The sequence below is a fragment of the Leucoraja erinacea genome, chromosome 22 (genome assembly GCF_028641065.1).
Source record: "Leucoraja erinacea ecotype New England chromosome 22, Leri_hhj_1, whole genome shotgun sequence".
NCBI lineage: Eukaryota > Metazoa > Chordata > Chondrichthyes > Rajiformes > Rajidae > Leucoraja > Leucoraja erinaceus.
This window is the reverse complement of record NC_073398.1, coordinates 1,379,959-1,401,660: the sequence shown is the minus strand read 5'-3', so window position 1 is coordinate 1,401,660 and position 21,702 is coordinate 1,379,959. Positions and strand designations below refer to the sequence as shown.

Genomic DNA, 21,702 nt, shown 5'->3' with positions numbered 1-21,702 from the left:
GTGGGAGGCATGGAGTCATACAACACAGACATAGGCCCTATAGCTCATTGACACAATTCTTATTTGCCACGTTTGGCTTTGGAAAAGTTGTTACTGTACCTGCCTCAACTACTGCCCATGCAGCTTATTCCATTTACGATCTCCCCTCGGTGTGGAAAAGGTGCCCCTCAGGTTCCTGCTAATATCCCCTCTTCGGCTAACCCCCCAGAAAAACAATCTAACTTTGCCCGACCTCTTCTTCTAGCTAATACCATCCCATCAGGTAGCATTCTAGTAAACCTCGTCAGAGCACACTCAAAGATCTCCACATCATAGAACAGTACCCTTCAGCCCATAATGTTTGTGCCGAACATGGCACCCAGTTCAACTGATCCCATCTGCCTGTACATCATCCATATTCCTCTAGACAGACACAAAACGCTGGAGTAACTCAGCAAGACAGGCAGCATTTCTGGGTGATGTTTCGAGTCGAGGCCCTTTTTCAGAATCCTTATCCCTCTACTCCCAGCACCTCTATGTGCCTATCTCAAAGCCTGTTAAATGCCACTGTCATGTCTGCCTCCAACACCATCCCAGGCAATGTAGTCTGGGCTCTCAACACCCTCTGTGTAAAACCCGGCACATCTCCATTCAACCTACCCGTTCTCACTGCATAGCTATGCCCTCCAGTGAAAGACATTCTCACCCTGGGGAAAAGGTGCTGACTGTCGATGCCCCTCATGATTTTATATACTTATATCAAGTCTCCCCTCAAACACTGACTTCCAGACAAGTCTATCCAACCTCTCCCTCTAATCCAGGCAGCATTCAGGTAAATCTCTGCACCCTCCACCAAGCCTCTATATCTTTCCTGTAATGGGTTGACCAGAACTGCACACAATACTCCAAACGCGGCCTAAACAAAGTCCTATAGAGCCGCATCATGACTTCCTGACTCTTACATTCAATGCCCTGAGCAATGAAGGCAAGCACACCACACGCCTTCTCTACCTCTGTACTTGTGCTGCCATCTGCAATGATCTATGACCTTGAACTCCAAGAACCCTCTGCACATCAATGTTGTCAAGGATCTTCCCATTTGATCGGACTTTGCTGGACATTATCTTGCACTGAAGGTTATTCACGTGACTGCCTTCATCATGTATCTGTACACTGCGAGTGGCTTGATTGTAATTGTGTGTAGTCCTTCGGCTGACTGGTTAGCACAAAAGCTTTTCACTGTACCTTGGTACACGTGACTAAACTATAACCCTACCCCGCTCGTATATCTCTCTACATCTTGTTTTGCTCCTGCGGACCGCTCGTCGTCTGTCGTCTGATCCAAACAAGGTTTCTGAGCTCTATTCACATTGCTTCATTTGGCTAGGATACGCTCCTAGACCAGGAATCCCACACCAGTGCCTCCACACTGCTTAGACTGTGTCCATCAGATTGAATGTTTGACAATAACCTTCACACGTTTAAACATGCATACATTTATCACCTACTACATATCTATTAAAGCCAGTTTAACACTCACCTTCTCGGCCTGAGTAATCTTCCTCCCGAAATCTATAACGGAACATATCTGGAGAACAAGAGGACTATGATGTAATACTGACCATACCACCTCATACACACACACACATCATAACACTGGCCAACTCATCTGAAAAGGGTCTGAACTGGTTCTTGATTTAGGGCAGTTTCATAGTTTCAGCCACTAGCCCCATTTCCCCAGTGTTGTGTTTCTTTATAATGCTCCTACTCTCAGTAGCCATGTGACCAACAGAGCAGCAAATAGACGGCTGCAGAGTGGGCAGGCAGACACGTATAATGCAGGTTTGGGTTATCCCGGGTACAAGTCTACCACTGATTTTCCATCAACTGGTGGTCTGGCCTCATCTTCAATCTGGACAATATTCCCCTCTGGAAGTCCTCCTGTAAATGTAGTGCCAAAGCTGGCGAGACAATCGATTTCCATCTCATTGGGACTTCCATGGCCGATCGGCAGGTCAAAGAGCTGGCAGATCCGTTCCCAGAGCCGACTCCCATGGCCGACTTTGCAGACAGGTATCTCGGACACCCCCCTCCCCCCCCACAGCCGTGACCTTTGTGGTCCGGCAAAACAGATAATCCGGCAAGGCTCTGAAATGAAGGGTGCCGGAAAACCGGTGATGGACCTGCAGTACTTGCTCATACCTGCTGGCTCCCAAGACTGGAAGGTCAACATGCTGGGACCATATGAAACAAGAAAGGTTTGCCATAACTGTCAGTGAAGAGGGCAGATAGTCAGTAAAAAGGCCAATGGAAAGATGGGACAAGAGCTGGAAAGTGGTCAGTGGTAAGGAGGGTTTGATTGGCAGATCAGTCGGGACCGGAGGTGAAAAGTGGGAAGACAAAAGGGTGGCGCGGTGACACAGCATCAGAGTTGCTGCCTCACAACGTCAGAGACCCCCGGTTCAATCCTGATTACACAACAGAAATGTTGCCAATCTGTGACCTTCCATCACAGTCCAATCCAGCAACAGCTAAATTAGAAGGTTAGATAGACCCAAAATGCTGGAGTCACTCAGCGGGTCAAGCAGTTTCTCAGGAGAAAAGGAACAGGTGACTTTTCGGTCAAGACCCTTCTTCAGAAAACCTTCTTCTGATATTGATTGATTGATTGGTTCTTTTAATGACCACACAGCCAGGCTGGTGGAATTTGTGATGCCAATGCAGCACATAAAAAAAAAAGAATACAAACATGACAATACTAAAGAATTTTAACATGAAAACATCCCCCCACAATGGTTCCCATTATGAGGGAAGGCACAAAGTCCAGTCCCCGACCCCAGTTCCCCCATAGTCGGGCCAATTGAGGCCTCCACAGTTGCCTCTACGGAGGCCCGATGTTCCAGGCCGTTCTTGCCGGGTGATGTTGTTCCGGCGTCGGGAGAGTCCTCTCAGCGGCCTGGGAACCCTGGAAACGGCCGCCTCCTTACTCGAGACCGTGGCTTTCGGAGCCGACAAGGCCGTGGCGAATGGAGCTCAACTGGCAAACTCATCAAGAGATTCCAGGCTCCCGATGGAAAGTTCAGCGCCGCCGCCCGCAGCCGCTCCACAGACCCGCAGCTCCGCAACGGACCCAGCTCACCGCAGTTCCAGCTCAGCGACCCAGGCAAGGCACCGCCCGCCCCGCAATGGCGCTCCAGCGCTGCACCGCCGTCCTCAGACCCGCAGCTCCACCATGCCGGTGCCGCCGATGCCGATGCCGAGGTTCTGGGCGGTCCCCTCAGGAAACGCCGCTCCAGGCCCGCTGTTAGGCCGCGAGGACGGGTCGAGAGTGCAGCCCGGAGAAAAGCTGCATCTCCGACCAGGTAGGGACCCTGAAAATTAGTTTCCCCCCCCCCCCCCCCCCTCCCCCCCCCACACATAAAAAAAGCTAGAACTCCTAAAACAAAACACTAAACTAACAAAAAATAAGGAAAAAAGATGAAAGGACAGGACAGCTGCTGGCTGGGCAACCGTACACAAGATAGCGCCCCCTTTATTGTCTCAACCCAAAACATCTCCTATTCCTTTTTATCCAGAGATGCTGCTTGACCCGCTGAGTTACTCCAGCATTCTGTGTCTATCTTGGATGCCAACCAGCATCTGCAGTTTCTTCCTGCACCTGAGAAGGTTTATTCTGCTTTGCTGTCTGGATCACATTTCCTGCATATTTCACTTTACTTTTATATTTCACGCATCTGCAATAGAGTAAACTCCGATAGTTCAGCATGGGCCTAATGTTTCCCATCCTCCTCCCACCCCAGACTCATTGCAACATCAGTCCCCACACCCCTCTCCCTGAAACACAGGGACCCAAGTCTCACCCCCTCTGACCCATGCCCCCCACACCTTGCTGAGACTCAGTAGTCCCCATAACACCATCCGGCCCCCAGCCCAACTCAGCAGGACCTCAGTACCCAGTCCTTGCCCCTCATAGGGAGCCCATTCCTGTGCTTTCCTGAAACGTAACCAGTTCAATGGAGAGTTTATTAAACTACTGTATAAACAGAAAACTCATTGGAAACCCAAATAATTAATATGAATAACATCCAATGATCCAGTAAATCTGTCCCTTGCTGTACTGTACCCTTCAGTGTCAGATTTAGGCAGTGTGCAATATGCGAGGATTGATATTGCCATCTTCAGATGACCCCTCTGAAGGACTACTCTGATGGTTTTGGTTTATTGTTGCCACATATACCCAGAGACAATGACAAACATTGCTTTATGTGCTGTACAGGTCAAAACCATATCCAAGTTAGAGTGACGAGTGTACAGAGTGTATATATATATATATAAAGGCAGAGGATGCGGGTGGATGGGACTTTGGAAATGGTGCCACAATAGGGCATTGCCACGTGTGTAGATAGATACGCAAACACAGTTTCATTGTGCAGTTACACATGTGACAATTAAAGCACCATTCAATGATCCTGACTACGGGTGCCTGTCTGTGTGGAGTTTGTACCTTCTCCCCGGGTGCTCCGGTTTCTTCACACACTCCCTAGACGTACACGTTTGTAGGTTCATTGGTTTTGGTAAAGACTGTAAATTGTCCCGGGTGCTAGTGTGCGGGGATCACTGGTGGTCACGGAGAGCCTGTGTCCGTGCTGTATCTCCAACTGGTGTTTATATGGCATTTAAATAGGCAGGAAATAGAAGGATATGGATCACAGGCGAGTAGAAAAGATCGTTCTAGATATACAGCACAAAAACAGGCCCTTCAGCCCACCGAGTCTGCGCCGACCAGTGATCCCTATACACTAGCACTAACCAACACACTGTAGACAAGTTAAATTTTTTACCAAAACCAATTAACGTACAAAACCTGTATGTTTTTGTAGTGTGTGAGGAAACCGGAGCTCCCGGAGAATATCCACGTGGTCACGGGGAGAACGTACAAACTGCGTACAGACAGCACCCATAGTCAGGACCCAAGCCAGGTCTCTGGCGTTGTGAGGCAGCAACTCTATCACTGTGCCACCGTGGAGCTTTATTTGGATTAGTTTAAGTTGGCATAATGTTTGATCAAGACATCGTGGGCTGAAGGGCCGGTTCCTGCAAACATTGGAAGTCAACGGCCTATTGTTTCATATCTACAAGGTTAAGAGCAGTGAGAGAGCAGTCCGAGCTCTGCGGGGAAATATGAATGAGCCTTTCATTCTTAAAATCTCAAACAGATACTTCAGTGGCCTACACACAGCTCTACTTACCAACACTCTGCTCTCAGCTTTTGCATTATTATTTCCTCATACAAACCTAAAATATTTCTTACCTTCGGGAGTAGTGTCTTTCTCCAGGCACGATTCTCCAAACGGGTTTGTGCGTCTGTAAGACAGTTAACCAATGAAAGTATACATTTCCTCGGAAGAAGAAGAGCTGTAATTGTTTTGTGCCTGTTTTCACATACCCGCTGCTGGACCGATTCTGTTCACTTTCTTCACTTGCTGGACACAGGTCAAAACGAATCGGAGTTCCCGGAATTATGAGTGGGTCTGCTGATTCTGGGACTTCAGTCACACTCTTCTCACTCCTGGCAGCTTCAGCACCATCACTCTCAACTCTATAATCCACACAAAGCAACACACAGCTAGCACAAAGTAATGCCCACTTTTGTACAGAGAATTGCAATCCCAGAGAACTTGTCTTTGAACCAATCAACATCTCAAACATTTAGTTTAGTTTAGAGATACAGCGCAGAAACAGGCCCACCAAGTCCACACCGACCAGCGAACCCCACATGTTAACACACCAGGAACAATTTACAATTTTACTGACGCCAATTAACCTACAAACCTGTACGTCTTTGGAGTGTGAGGAAACCGGAGATCCCGGAAAAAAAACTACGCAGCTCATGGGAATAGCTTACAAACTCCGTACAGACAGCACCTGTGGTCAGGATCAAACCCAGGTCTCTGGTGATGTAAGGCAGCAACTCTACCGCTGCGCCACTGTGCTGCCCACCGAGTCCGCAACAACCAGTGATCAACCTGTACGCCTTTAAAGTGTGGGAGGAAACCTGAGCACCCAGAGAAAACGCGCGCATGTCATGATGAAAACGTACAAACTCCGTACAGACAGCACCCGTAGTCAGGATCAAACCTGGGTCTCTGGCGCTGTAAGGCAGCAACTCTACCGTTGCGCCACCGTGTTGCTGTTAAAAGGATGCTGAGAGTTAATTATCGTAGAGGTGTTTGTGTGAAACAACGTGTTGCATGGCACTACTTACTGCTTAGGACGGAAACTTTCGTGTTTCTTCTGAAACGTGGACATTGGTGTCACTGCTTGCACTGCTGTCTCGTTCAGCCTGATTGCAATTGCCTAACATGCAAAGGTATTGGTTTATTAGTCCGTTAGCCTCGAACAACTGAACAACAGAACAAACTATGGTACATTAATACAGCAAAGTAAGTTACCTCTGGGTTGTCTGTGAGGTAGATCTGCCTGGATATATTATTGATGGTGCAAATCCACTACGAAGGCAATGAATAAAAACAAAATTGTCAAGTCAGTTTAAAGGATTCAGCCTGAAGAAAAATTACAGAATATAATTTAACTTGATACCTCTTCATACTCTTGCTTGCCTTCTGCTTGTAGGATAATGTTCCTAAAATATAATGAGAAATAGTTGTACTGTAGTTCCAATACTGAATTGTCTGCTTTTTAACAAATTGTGATGGTCACCTATTTTCCAGCAGTTTTGGTTACTTGATGCGACTACCCTGCTCCCACTATTACAATGAGTTGACTTTTGCTTTATTGACCATGCCAGCTGCACTGATTAGAGGATGCTGCAGAGTTTTACATAGGAGTTTTGAAACTTGAGCAGAAACTCGAACCAGAGCTCCTATCGCTTATGAGTATGACCTTATGACGGCCGAGAGTGTTCCTGGTGAGCCGGAGCCAAGCCCCGTAGGCCTGGCTCATCCTCTGGGGACATCGATGGGACCCGCTCCACCAGAGCGAGGAGGGACCCGCGAGCAACCTTCGACAGCAGGGAGGGACATGGGAGAGAGGGGAGGGATGTGGGAGAGGAGAGGGCCGTGGTAGAGAGGGGAGGGCCATGGTAGAGGAGAGGGATGTGAGAGAGAGGGGAGGGTTGACGAGGGCCATCGGAAGCTCCCTACAAACACTGCGGGACCGTCCAAGAGAGGACCTTGCGGAGAAGGCCGAAATCAAAGAGTGGTTGGGTGGGGCAGGAGCCGAGAACACAGAGGGGCCATTGGGGACTATAATAAACAATTTGTCATCGCCCTATACGTGGTAAAATCAAAATGCACACATATCCCACTGTGCCAAGTCTAATGGAAGCACTTGTGTCCGCGTCGGAACCAAACTGACGTTTCACTGTGGTACCAAGAGTGTCCTCACGTCAGAATGAATGACTTGCAGTACCCAAAAGATTGACATAAATAAAACAGTGTCCATCCCACCAGCCAGCCACGTGTGCGGACATGGAAGCATAGTCCATCATGGCACTTGATCAAAGGCCATGCAGACACATCCAACAGCCTTGGGACAACATGGACCACGGTTGGCCAAGGGAGCTATCTATCTCCTTCTCAGGCCATCCAAGTGTGGGCACAATGCCACATAACTGGTGAAACTAAACTGGATATACAACCGGACAGATTAACAGCCACACTGTATACCGCACAGGGCAAATACAACCAAACAGGACAACAGCCGCACTGGAAATACAACAAAGCATGTCCTTAACGGGACAAGAAGACGTTAATGGCCGCTTTAGTCCGAGTGATGAAAGCTATAATGGGAAATCCTGCACTCATGACTTGTTTAAGCTCAAAGCAGCAATTTAATCAACATCTACAAGTTATAAATAGAAACTCTGGGCTTAAAAGCAAACCACAGCAGATTTGTGCTGAAACACTGTCTACCTCACTTCTAAAACAAGGCTCAAGAAAACAATGACATGACCATCATGGAGCAGATTGCAAATTTGCAGTTACAATGAAAATACCCTGCATTTTCCGATCAAATGGTGAAGTATTTAGTCAATAACCACACTAATTGTGTTGCTACTACAAAATAGTAAGCTTTGAATCAAAGCTCTGGGGGAGCTGGAAATATTATCAAATTCCACCACATCCGCTCCCTCCCTTCCATTGACTCCATTAATAACTCGCGCTGCCTCGGCAAAGCCAGCAGCATAATCAAGGCAGAGTAACACCCTGGCCACTCTCTCTTCTCCCCTCTCCCATCGGGCAAAAGGCACAGAAGTGTGAAAACACACACCTCCAGATTCAGGCACAGTTTCGTCCCAGCTGTTATCAGGCAACTGAAACATCCTACCACAACCAGAGAGCAGTGCTGAACTACTATCTACCTCATTGGAGACCCTCGGACTATCGTTGATTGTACTTCATCTTGCACTGAACGTTATTCACGTTAAACCCTTTATCACGTATCAGTACACTGCGGACGGCTCGACTGTAATCATGTATTGTCTTTACGCTGACTGGTTAGCACGCAGCAAAAGCTTTTCACAGTACACGTGGCAATAAACTAAAACCAAATAATCATGGATGAATAAATCAAGTGGTACGATTAGTTTAGCACAAGATGGAGCATAGGCAGGTAGTGGAGGGACCTACATCTTTCCTGATGGTGACACAATCTGTAAGCAGTACCGTCTGTCTTCACAATCGACGGCCATGACGGAACAATTATCCAGGTCCAGGATGAGCCCGCCAGCCACCGCCCCTCGCGGCTGACACATCAGGTTACCTCCTTGGGTGAAGAAGTACAGCCTGTCCCACGACGTCGACACCAGGCCGGTTTTACTGGGAGCAAGTGACAAGGAGATGGAATTAGAGCCACACTTAAAAAAAATGAAAAAATTGAGGAACAATTGTTAACTGTTAAGATCAATGATCTTCGTAAGTGATAGGAGCACAATTAGTTCATTCGGCTCATCAAGTCTAATCCGCCATTTAATCATGGCAGATCTATCTTTCCTTCTTAACCGCCTTCTCCTACCTTTTCCTCATTACACCCGACACCTGTACTAATCAATAATCTATCTATCAATCTCTGCCTTAAAAATACCCATTGACCTACGCAGCCTTCTCTGGCAATGAATTCCACAGATTCACCACCTTCTGACTAAATAAATTTCTTCTCATCTCCTTTCTCAATGTACGTCCCTTTATTCTGATACTATGGCCTCTGGTCCTAGACTCTCCCACAAGTGGAAACATCCTCCCCACATCCACTCTATCCAAGCCTATCATTAGAGCGGGAACGTAATTCCAATTTGATCACCCCGTACACTAGCACGATCCTATACAATACAGGCAATTTACAATTTTTACCAGCCAACTAGCCTACAAACCTGCACGTGTTTGGAATGTGGGAGGAAACCAGAGCACCCAGGGAAAACCCACGTGGTGACAGGGAGAACGTGCAAACTCCGTACAGACAGCAATGTACAAACAACACCAGTAGTCAGGATGGAACCCTGGTCTCTGGCGCTGTAAGGCAGCAACTCTCCTGCTGCGCCACTGTGCCACCCCAAGAGATGCAGGACAGAAACACGTCCTGAGGCCCACAAAGAGATGCTGCCTGTCCCGCCCGCTGAGCTACTCCAGCATTTTCTGTCTATCTTCCCACCAGAGGCAGGCAGGGTTTGAGGCCATGATCGATGGCAGCGTTCAGCCAGGCAAAGGAGGGCGATGACTGGGACTCTGATCCAGGAGGACCAGGTCCCTCACATCACCCGATGATATGGAGGTGTTCAAGGAGTGTTAATCCATGGTGAAAATAAGGTGCAAGGGGGCAGGAGCTGAGGATAACAGTAGGGTGTCTGCAATGTACTTGGGAGGAGACTGGACAAGAGTAGAGCCAAGGTTGGAGGAAATGAGTTCCAGGCTGGGCACCCACAAAGTTCCTGCTGGGGAATGTAACCCTGTGTTAAACAGCCCACTCTCAACAAGAGGATTCTGCCCCACAGCAGCCAAGCTACCTCCACAAACTACCGCCATTCATTCTTCAACATTGGTTTTGATCCTGAATACACCATTAAAGCCCTGTCCCACTGTACGAGTTCATTCCAAGAGCTCTCCCGAGTTTGCCCTGATTCGAACTCGGAGATTTACGGTAATGGCCGCTCGTCGGTACTCGGGGCTCTCGTGGACATTTTTCAACATGTTGAAAAATCTTTACGAGTCTTCCCGAGCTTACCGCGTTTCCCGAGTACCTGCCATTAGCGTTACGAGCCGCTAAGAGACGTCCCCGAGCTCGACGTTCATTCTACGTGCTTACCACGAGTTTGATTTTTGTTTAAACTCGGGAGAGCTCATGAAAGAACTTGTATAGTGGGACAGGGCCATTACAAAAGTTATCCATATCAGGGGTGCAAAGCTGAAGCTCTGAAAGAGCGGTGGGAACAGATGACCCATAGGCTAAGGGATGACCAGTGACTTGTGACAAACTCCACGGTTGTCCCTCATCAATTGTGTAGTTTAGTTTAGGGATACAGCGGAGAAACAGGCCCTTTGGCCCACCGAGTCCGAACCCACCAGCAATCACCCTGTACACTAGCAATATCTCTGGTTTCCTCCCACACTCCCAACACATACAGGTTTGTAGGTTAATTGGCTTGGTATAAGTGTAAATTGTCCCAAGTGTGTGTAGGATAGTGTTAGTGTACAGGGATCGCTGGTCAGCGCGGACTCAGTGGGCCAAAGGCCTTTGCGCTGTATCTCTAAACTGAACGACACCAAAGTAAACTAAACGTGGCAACTCTTTGTGAACTCTGTGTATTGCATGCAAAGACAAAGAACGTCACTGTTCCGAGGTACACGTGGCAATAACGTATCACTGAATGGCACATAAAGGCACACATGTCAACAAGTAACTATCAATTGAATAGAATACAACATGCAATGACCTTACGTTCGAATATTGAGATAGCCAGCCTTTTGGAGGAGGTTCCTGTTGGCTTTTTTGGATGTAGTGGTGTTGTTGTCGGGCATGTAGGTGGTCTCACTGGCCAGCAACAACTCCTGCTGGGTCAGTCTCATAGTCTCAGCCTCTGTGTCCAGTTGTCCTTGGATACTACATTGGGTCATATAAACACACGCTTTAGTACAACAGCCGCTCCCATTAAAATGTCCATTTGTGACAATTAACTATTTGATTGTGGACATAAAATCCACCTTTTCTCCCCCTCACAATCAACAGATTCATTTGATTATAAAATGGCCACAAATTGCTGGGGAAACTCAGCGGGTCAGGCAGCATCTCTGGAGAAAAGCTATAGGCGATATTTCGGGTTGAGACCCTTCTTCACACTGAGTGTCAGGGGAGAGGGAAATTCGAGGTATGAAAGGGTTCACAACAAATCAGAGCTGGCAACGATGACAAAGGAAAGGTGGAGCCCACAATGGTCAATTGTTGGCCGTGGTAGAGGTGATAACGAAGGGATATAGGGAGACAAACAGTGCAACTGACAGGATGTCTAATGTGGGGAAGGGGCAGTGAGAGAAGGAATGCAGGGGTTACTTGAAGTTAGAGAATTCAACATCATACTGCTGGGGTGTAAGCTGCCCAAGTGAAATATGAGGTGCTGTTCCTCCAATTTGCGTTTGACCTCACTCTGACAGTGGAGGAGGTCCAGGACAGAAAGGTCAGTGTGGGAATATGGGAGAGGGAGTTAAAGTGTTTGGCAACCAGGCGATGGCGTAGGCCAAGGCGGACTGAGCGAAGGTGTTCAGTGAAACGATCGACCAGTCTACGCTTGGTCTTGCTGATATATAGGAGTCCACACCGAGTCAATTGCTAGCCTGTGGAGTGAGCACAGCGATCAGCTGGAACAGCGACAAGGGGGAGGACCTTCAACTATTCCCAGATATGTGAGAAAAGGGAACCTTCTCTTTGGAGCAGGGAAAATGACGGGAAGCATCATTATAACGTAGTAGAAACTGGTTCATAATTACAGCAGGATAAGAAACTAGAAGGGATAAAACTGAGATTGATAGATTCTTGATTAGTACGGGTGTCAGGGGTTATGGGGTGAAGGCAGGAGAATGGGGTTGCGAGGGAAAGATAGATCAGCCATGATTGAATGGCAGAGTAGACTTGATGGGCCGAATGGCCCAATTCTGCTCCTAGAATTTATGAATAGACAAATTAATCCACGTGAGCTAGAGGTGAGAGCAGAAATGTTTTTCAAAAGCTATGATCTGGATACTGCCATCATGTGATATCAGATTACAGAGCAACTTTCAAAAGGCAATGTGATATGTGCATTGGAAGAGATGACCTTGCTGGATTACAGACAACATTATGTGATGTGGGGCAGAATTTAAAGAACTCTGTGGAGCTCTGTTTGTGTCCTAAGATTCTATTTGCTGAGGATCGCTTCCTTGAAAACTGTAAAACTACTGCAAGCACAAAGCCGTAAAGACTGTCAATTAGTGCAGCTCGGTGGCGCAGCGGTAGAGTCGCTGCCTCACAGCGCCACTGACCCGGATTCCATCCTGACTACAGGTGCTGTCTGTAGCGAGTTTGTACGTTCTCCCTGTGACCATGTGGGTTTTCTCCGGGATCTCTGGTTTCTTCGCACACTCCAAAGCCTACAGGCTTGAGGGCTAATTGGCTTGGTATAAATGTAAATTGTCCCTAGCGTGTAGGATAGTGTTAACATGTGTGGATGGCAGGTTGGCGTGCACTCGGTGGGCCGATGGGCCTGTTTCAGGGCTGTATCACTAAACTAAATACAATGTATATATCGATTAAGAAGAATTGTGATCACCTTTGGACCATTGTTGCAACAGAAGACAAAAAATCATCCAATTTCTTGGAAAACATCTCCACTCCCATCTTGAAAAAGTTGATCTGAAATACACAAGAGACAGAAGTGAGTTTTCACACGTTGCATGCCTGACTGGGGCAAAGAGCCAGTCACTGCCCCAGCAACTCCTCCACACCTCAAGCAGTGTGTTTCACATTCAATCACTGGTCTAATAAAGAAAATGCAGCAGCCAATGTAGTCACAGCAAGTGCATGTGTTTGCTTTGAACGCTCCTGTTTGTCCAAGAAGTATGGGTTTGTAGGTTATTTGGCCTCTGTAAATTGCCCCTAATGCGTAACAAGTGGATGTGAAAGTTGGATGGTACAGAATTCCAACTGCGGGAGTTCCAACAGCTCCATCCGCGGGAGCCTGCGACTTTTTTTTTTTTTTTTTTTTTTTTTTTTTAATTTTATTTTATTAGAAGTACGGTAAATTACAATCCTACACAACACATATATCTTAATACATTTTTTGTACCGCTTCATTTTTTTTTTGAGCTTTAAGAAAAAGGTAGAAGTAAGGAAAGTAAAGAAAGTGCAAGAGAGTCGTGCAGTGCAAGAGTGTAAGGAAAAGAAAGCCCCTTAGGAAAGAAGTTAGAGAAGGAAGTAAAGTGAGAAAATAGACCCTAGAAAAGAAAGAGAGAGAAAATAGAAACAATCGCTCTATTATAACATTAAACTCCGCAGAGAGGGGACTACCAACCAAGTCTGTTTTTGTTATTTTACCTCCCGTTACCAGGTCCTGATTCCGCTTATTTATATATTTGTTTTTTTTAGATTACTATTGCACCTCATACTTGTAATAGGTCCAGAAACATAGACCACGTCTTTTGGAATTGGTCTGCTTTACCTGCTAGGAGGAATCTCATCTCTTCCAGATGTAATGTTTCAAACATGTTTGATATCCACATTTTTATTGTTGGTGTCGGCGCATTTTTCCAGAATTTAAGTATAAGCTTTTTTCCCATTATTAGCCCGTAATTAAATAAATTCTTCTGAAACACGTTTAATTCAGGGTTACCTTCCGATATTCCGAAGATAATCCATTCTGGTTTTGGTACCAGTTTTATTTTGATCAATTTTGAAAAAATATCAAATATTTCATACCAGAATTTTTGGATTTTTGTACAAAAAACAAAAGAGTGCGCTATGGTAGCTTCTTGACATAGGCATTTATCACAGATTGGTGAAACATTAGGGAAGATTTTATTTACTTTAGTTTTTGAATAATATAATCTATGTAATGTTTTAAATTGGATGAGCGTATGTCGTACGTTGATCGAACATTTATGCACCTGTAGTAAATGATTATCCCAGGTCTCTTTTGAGATTTTTATAGCTAATTCTTGTTCCCAATCTTTTCTAATTCCATCTGTTGTGGGTATTTCTATGTTTAAAATGATATTATATAGGTACGATATTAAATTAGCTGATTCCGCCTTGGTCTTCATTGCTTCATCCAATAAGTCGGAAGACATATTATGATAGTCTTTTGTGTGTTTTTTCAGATAATCACAAATTTGAAGATATTTAAAATATTGGTTATTTTTCAAATTATATTTCAGTTGTAGTTGTTGAAATGATAGTAAATTCCCCAATTCATACAGACTGCGGACTTTAACATCATGGAGCTCGCGGTCCCTGGTGGGAGACCGACTTCGGGAACTCCAAGCCGCAGGAGCTTCGATCGCCCCAACGTGGGAGCTTCGATCGCCCCGATTGGCTCGACTGCCCTGACCGAGGGAGAATAAAGATGGAAGAAGGTTAGACTTTATTGCCTTCCATCACAGTGAAGAATGTGGGGAATCCGCCGGTGGTGGATGTTTATGTTAACTTTTATGTAGTTATGTATCTTGTTGCTTTTTTTAAAATATGGCTGTATGCTAATTTGAATATCACTGTACCTTAATTGGTACACGTGACAATAAAAGACCTTTGAAACCTTTGAACCAGTGGGACCTATTCTGGGTCTGAGGTGAACGTCACATGAGGGATGGGTTGCACCACATATGAAGAGGGGTCAATATCCTTACAGGGAGGTTCACTAATGCTGCTCAGTGGCACTTCCACTTCCACTAGATCGGCAGGGAGATGGGAACCAAATGGACGGTCTCTTGGGAAGATGGAGGTTAGCGCCAGTAAGTCTCAAAGCAACGACGAACTGGGGGGAAGGGTAAGAATATGGTGAAACTGATGGACTGAAGTAATTATTTCAATGCAAGGAGTATCTTTGGAAAAGCAGAACAGAGCTTGAATCGGTGCGTGTGACTATGTTGTTGTGGCTGTTGCGAGAGGGACACGACTGGCAGCTCAATGTTTCAGGGTTTGATAGTGCTACACACTGAGTCACGTTGACACCATATCCTCCTGCTGCAGCTAGCTGAATACTTCTGGAATCCATGCCAAAAAATAAATTAGTTAGCAAATGTGAAAGAGTCACAATGACCTTGCCAAATTCAAAGTTCATTCTGAAGTGATGTTATCCAAGGTTTGGTCTTCAAATAGGTAAGTCATACAATAGTAGAATTTGTATCTTGTTTAGATTTTGAATTTATGTAAACTGGCTGAAATCTAAAGATTTTGGGTGTGTACGAATGACACTATTGTGCTCGTTGTTCACATCAACTCTGAATTTTTAGGTCAATTGAATGAGTTGGACAAGTCTTAAAATTCATAAAAGCCAAAGTGCAGGGATCAATGAAGGAGGAATGAACAGATCGGGTTAACTAGTTGTATGGCATCAAATGACGCTGTGTTTTCAGATGAATCACCAACATTAGATTTTCGTTTACAAGGGATGAAATAATTCTTTTGTTTGGAGTTTGTTGTCTTTGTCAAAGCTGCATGTAGACAAAATGTGTTTTGGCACTGCATTCCGAAACATGAAAGGGTCATTATCAAGTGGCACTCAAACACTGCCACATTTTCTCCACCTGTTAAATTCTTGGCCAGGACTGTTTGCAATTAATCTTTTTGTGAGGAGTGAGGGTATAATGCTAACATTCTGCAAAGTGGCTTTTTTCCCCCATTCAGAATTGGAACTGCAGATGCTGGACAATCGAAGGCAGACAAAAATGCTGGAGAAACTCAGCGGGTGAGGCAGTATCTATGGAGTATAGATGCTGCCTCGCCCGCTGAGTTTCTCCAGCATTTTTGTCTACCCATGCATTAATAATTACAGTGGTTGAAGTAGAATTAAAATAACCAAAGATCTTCTACTAGATCCACATGGGGTCATCAGCTTTCAAAAAAATAAACATTTAAAATCTTAAAACCATGGGACTGTGCACGTCATTGAACATTGTAATTTTACACACTGACTTTACATTTGTGGCAACAACTACAACTGTGCCATCCACCATTAGTGCTCATGTTGGGTGACAGTCTTTGATGTTCAACAGTGAAAGGCCTGGATAGAGGGGATGTGGAGAGGATGTTTCCATTAGCGGGAGAGTCTAGGACTAGAGGTCATAGCCTCAGAATAATAGGACGCACCTGTAGAAAGGAGATGAGGAGGAATTTCTTTAGTCAGAGGGCGGTGAACTGGTGGAATTCATTGCCATGGACGGCTGTGGAGGACAAGTCAATTAATGTTTTTAAGTTGGAGGAGATTGATAGATTCTTGATTAGTACGGGTGTTAGGGGCTATGGAGTTGAGAGGGAAAGATAAATCATGAATGGTGGAGTTGGCTTGATGGGCCGATTGGCTTAATTCTACTCCTAAAACTTACGAACATTTGTGCTCTAGGATGAGGCCCAATATTTCAGAATTAATTTGATGTTAAATTCAGAGAGCTTACATAGAAACATAGAAATTAGGTGCAGGAGGAGGCCATTCGGCCCTTCGAGCCTGCACCGCCATTCAATATGATCATGGCTGATCATTCAACAGTATCCCGTACCTGCCTTCTCTCCATACCCTCTAATCCCCTTAGCCACAAGGGCCACATCTAACTCCCTCTTAAATATAGCCAATGAACTGGCCTCGACTACCCTCTCTGGCAGAGAGTTCCAGAGATTCACCACTCTCTGTGTGAAAAAAGTTCTTCTCATCTCGGTTTTAAACGGATTTCCCCCTTATTCTTAAGCTGTGACCCCTTGTCCTGGACTTCCCCAACATCGGGAACAATCTTCCTGCATCTAGCCTGTCCAACCCCTTAAGAATTTTGTAAGTTTCTATAAGATCCCCTCTCAATCTCCTAAATTCAAGAGTGTACAAACCAAGTCTATCCAGTCTTTCTTCATAAGACAGTCCTGACATCCCAGGAATCAGTCTGGTGAACCTTCTCTGCACTCCCTCTATGGCAATAATGTCCTTCCTCAGATTTGGAGACCAAAACTGTACGCAATAGTCCAGGTGGGGTCTCACCAAGTGCTTAATGTGCAATAGTCAGATCCAATAGTGCGAGAACATGCAAGAAAGAGCACAAAGAGGACATGGACAACTGCTGACTCCTCCACAATGTGGGGTCCCAGCAGATGTGCCATTTGTTCAAGATTCACTCACCTGTCCCTGAGTGAAGCCAAGTAATGGGTCCAGCATAGCCACTCTCTTCCTGTGCTGCAGCGCATTTAAGGCACAGTAATACTGCAAGGAAGAATGATGCTGTTTTCTCCTCGTAGCTGATACTTCTGCTACCACCTCCGCTTTCAACTGAAAGCAAGAAGTTTAGTTTAGTTTAGAGATACAGAGCAGAAACAGGCCCTTGGGCCCACCAAGTCCACGCCGACCAACAGTCACCCTACACACCAGCTCTATCCAACACACTAGGGGAGATTTACAGAAGCCCTTTAACCCACAAACCTGCGCGTCTTTGGAATATAGGAGGAAACCCACGCGGTCACAAGGAGAATGTACAAACTCCATACAGACAGCACCCGTGGTCTCTGGCACTGTAAGGCAGCAACTCCACAGCTGCGCCACCATGCCACCCTATTGTGCCACTGTGCCGCCCTAGTTACTGCCCTATTTAAAGTGCAGATTGGTGAAAACATAAAAGAGCAACCGTGGAAGGCTGATGTTAAATCATGGACCCTGTGGGTGTGCGGGGGAAAGTAACTTTACTTGCAAGATATACCCCTCTAATGTTGTTTCTTAATCTATCAGGATTGATATTACCTATTGAATTAAAAGTAGGTAGGCAACATAAGCTTGCAAGAAAATACCTAAAACAGAAACCCAACCTAAATCAAGTATTATCATTATTTACGGATACTGCTTTCCTTTTTAATTTGTTACGAGAACAAGTGGGACCCGTTGGGTCCCGTCCCCTCAACGCGCTGCTGTGGGGGGTGGGAGCAGCCTGCAGCATCACACACACATACGAACCAATCCCTCACACACCCCCATTGATATTATATTAATTTATTATTAATTATATTATATTAATATTATTCATTCACTCCTTTTACCCCATCCCCTGTCCACTCACGCATAGCCCCCAACTCGCAGGCGCGGCTAAAGAGGGAGGGGGGGTAGAGAGAGAAGGACACAACGGCAGAGAGGGACACAGGGGCACAGAGGGGGACACAGAGGCACAAAGAGACATACACAGAGGCACAGAGAGGGACACAGACGCCTCCCGTGTGACTGGGACCCAACGGGTCCCATTTAGTCTAGTGAACATTAAATTCTCCATTTTAGGTAACTGTCTCCCTATCCTCCCGCCACACCTTCCCCCTCCCCTTGTACTTGCATCCCTTCCTCTAGCCTCACAATTAATGTTTCTTCTCTCCTTACCTCACGGCTTTTTGTCTCCTTTTCATCTCTGGCCTTTCTCCACCCATCGGCTAATTATTTCCCCCCCCACCCCCCTCACCTGTATCCACCTCTCACTTTGTTCTGCCCCCGGGTCTATTCCAGCTTTCTCTCTCCTACTACTAGTCTGATGGGTCCTAACCTGAAACATTGCCTTTCCATGTTCTCCAGACCCACTGAATACTCAAGCATTTTTGTGTTTTTTGGTCAAGATTACCGAATCTGTAGATAGACACAAAAAGCTGGAGTAATTCAGCGGGACAGGCAGCATCTCTGGAGAGAATGAATGGGTGACGTTTTGGGTCAAGATCTGCATTTCCTTCCTACACATTCCAGAATCTGTAGTTGCTTTTGTCCACGTCTGTTTATTGTACCTATTTAATACACTGCTGGCCCCACAGTCATCCACGTGGCGGGGCTGGAAACTGAAGTATCCTGAGCTAATTCTACTACCACCATCATAGACTGCCACAAGTGATGGCTCCCACTGATTGTCGCTGGAAACTTGCGTCCTTTTCAGGATGGATGATGACAGCATGGCCAACATTTGTAACAAGATGGACACGAAAAGATGAAGAAGTTGCTTGTGCCTTTATTAGCTTCAATAAGAACTTTAAATGCCACCTCATCAGTGCTGCTATTTAGTGGGTTAGTTCGTATCCAGCTCTCTCCCACATTGTAGAGGTTTGTTTTGCAGAAAGAAGTGGTGTAGGATCCAGGGAGAGCTAGCAGATTGGATAGAAAATTGGCTTCATGGATGATGAAAGGTTGTTCATCGGACTGGAAGCCTATGACTAGTGGTGTGCCTCAAGGATCGGTGCTGGGCCCATGGTTGTTCGCGGTTTACACCAACAATTTGGCTGAGAATATACAAGGCATGATTAGTACGTTTGTAGATGACACTAATATAGGTGGTATTATGGATAGCAAAGATCGGCGGCGGCGCGACTCACCCGTTGCAGCGGCCCCTACAGCCTGTCTGTCTTTTTTTTTTTTTTTTTCTTGTTAAATGTAGTTGTTGGTTTTTTTTAATAGTGTTTTTAAATGTGTACATGTGGGGGGGGGGGGGGGGGGGGGGGGAGGGGGAAAATGTTTGAATCTCTTCCCTGTCCGGGAGGCCCGACCGTTTCCCTGTTGGGTGCCCGTTGTCGGTGGGGCCTAGCACCGTGGAGCGGCCTCCAACCTGAATAACCCGGGGGCTCGGGAGACTGCGGAGCTGCGGACTCACCATCGTGGGGCTGGCCGGCCTCGGAGCGTGGGGAGCGGTGGTGACTCGCTGCTGCAACGCGACTCCTGGGGCTCGGAGGCTCCAGCAACGTAGCCGCAGGTCCGGGGGACTGGGACATCGATAGCCCGCGGGTCCGCGGTGGGGAGAGAGACCGCTTCCCGGCGCGCCCACAACGCGACTTCTCCACCCCGTATCGTGGGGTTGGAACGACCCGGACCGGGACCGTACATCACCTGGCGCGGCTTCATGGCCGTGGGACTCACCAATGCCCGTGGGGGTTCCAACCTTGTACTTTCAGACCGGGAGCGGGGCAGTAAATCGCCCCGCGCGGCCTAAAATGGCCGTGGGACTTATCATCACCCGCCTGGGGGCTTGGACATCGGGAGAGAAATTGAGAACAGGGGAGAGAAAAGACTTTGCCTTCCATCACAGTGGCTTCACTGTGATGGATGTTTGTGTAAATTTAATTGTGTGTATGTCTGTAGGACATTGTCTTTGTTTGTATGGCTGTGGAAACAACATTTCGTTTGAGTCTCACTGGGGCTCAAATGACAATAAATTTGTATTGTATTGTATTGTATTGGTTATCAAAGGTTTAAGCAGGATCCTGTTCAGCTGGGCAAGTGGACAAAGGAATGATTAATGCCCATAAATGTGAGGTGTTGCATTTTAGGAAGTCTAACACAGTAAATGGCAGGCCTCTGGGGAGTGTTGTACAGCTGAGGGATCTAGGAGTGCAGGTACATAGTTTCTTGAAGGTGGTGGCACAGGTAGATGAGGTGGTCATAAGAGTCTTAGAGTAATACAGTGTGGAAACAGGCCATTCCGGCTCAACTCGCCCACACCGGCCAACAATGTCCCAGCTACACTGGTCCCACAGGCCTGTGCTTGATCCATATCCCTCCAAACCTGTCCTATCCATGTACCTGTCTAACTGTTTCTTAAATGATGGGATAGTCCCAGCCTCAATTACCTCCTCTGGCAGCTTGTTCCATACACCCACCACCCTCTGTGTGAAAAAGTGACCCCTCAGATTCCTATTAGATCTTTTCCCCTTCACCTTGAACCTATGTCCTCTGGTCCTCGATTCCCCAACTCTGGGCAAGAGACTTTGTGCATCTACCTGATCTATTCCTCTTATGATTTTGTATACCTCTATAAGATCTCCCCTCATCCTCCTGTGCTCCATGGAATAGTGACCCAGCCTACTCAACCTCTCCCTATAGCTCACACCCTCTAGTCCTGGCAATATCCTCGTAAATCTTTTCTGAACCCTTTCAAGCTTGACAATATATTTCCTGTAACATGGTGCCCAGAACTGAACACAATATTCTAAATGCGGTCTCACCAACGTCTTATACTTCTGCAAAATGACCTCTCAACTTCTTTACTCATGGTCAAGAAGGCTTTTATAAGCCAGGGTACTAAATATAGCAGTTGGGATATGTTATGTTACAGCTGTACTGATGAAGCTACAGTTGGACTATTGTTTTGGTTTGTTCGTTTTGGTCAGTCTGCTGCAGGAAAGATTTTGTTATGCTGGAAAGGGTACGGAGAAGATTTACGAGGATGTTGCCAGGACTTGAGAACCTGACCTATAGGGAGAGATTGAGCAGGCTAGGACTGTATTCCTTGCAGTGTAGGAGGATGAGTTGATCTTATAGAGGTGTATAAAATCACAGGGGAATAGACAGGGAACGGGTTTTACCCAGAGTTGGGGAGTCAAGAAGCAGAGGACAGGTTTAAAATGTGTGGGGAAAGATTTAATAGGAATTTGAGTGGCAACTTTTTCACACACAGGCAGGTGGGTATATGGAATGAGCTGCCAGAGGAGATAGTTGAAGTTAAATTAACATTTTAAAGACATTTGGACCGGTAGATGGAT

General features: G+C 46.2%; 1 protein-coding gene across 1 annotated transcript in view; it reads right to left on the bottom strand.

Annotated features, from left to right (window-relative positions):
- The window catches only part of LOC129708030 (DCC-interacting protein 13-beta-like), a 65,593-nt gene that overhangs the window by 3,747 nt on the left and 40,144 nt on the right, over positions 1-21,702 (bottom strand). The window contains exons 8-17 of the mRNA XM_055653571.1: positions 17,339-17,485; positions 12,794-12,876; positions 10,933-11,094; positions 8,631-8,819; positions 6,580-6,622; positions 6,432-6,488; positions 6,245-6,336; positions 5,426-5,578; positions 5,291-5,343; positions 1,520-1,623 (exon numbers count right to left, since the gene is read on the bottom strand). Coding sequence (XP_055509546.1) covers positions 1,520-1,623; positions 5,291-5,343; positions 5,426-5,578; positions 6,245-6,336; positions 6,432-6,488; positions 6,580-6,622; positions 8,631-8,819; positions 10,933-11,094; positions 12,794-12,876; positions 17,339-17,485 — 1,083 coding nt within the window. The remainder of the gene's footprint in view (positions 1-1,519; positions 1,624-5,290; positions 5,344-5,425; positions 5,579-6,244; positions 6,337-6,431; positions 6,489-6,579; positions 6,623-8,630; positions 8,820-10,932; positions 11,095-12,793; positions 12,877-17,338; positions 17,486-21,702) is intronic.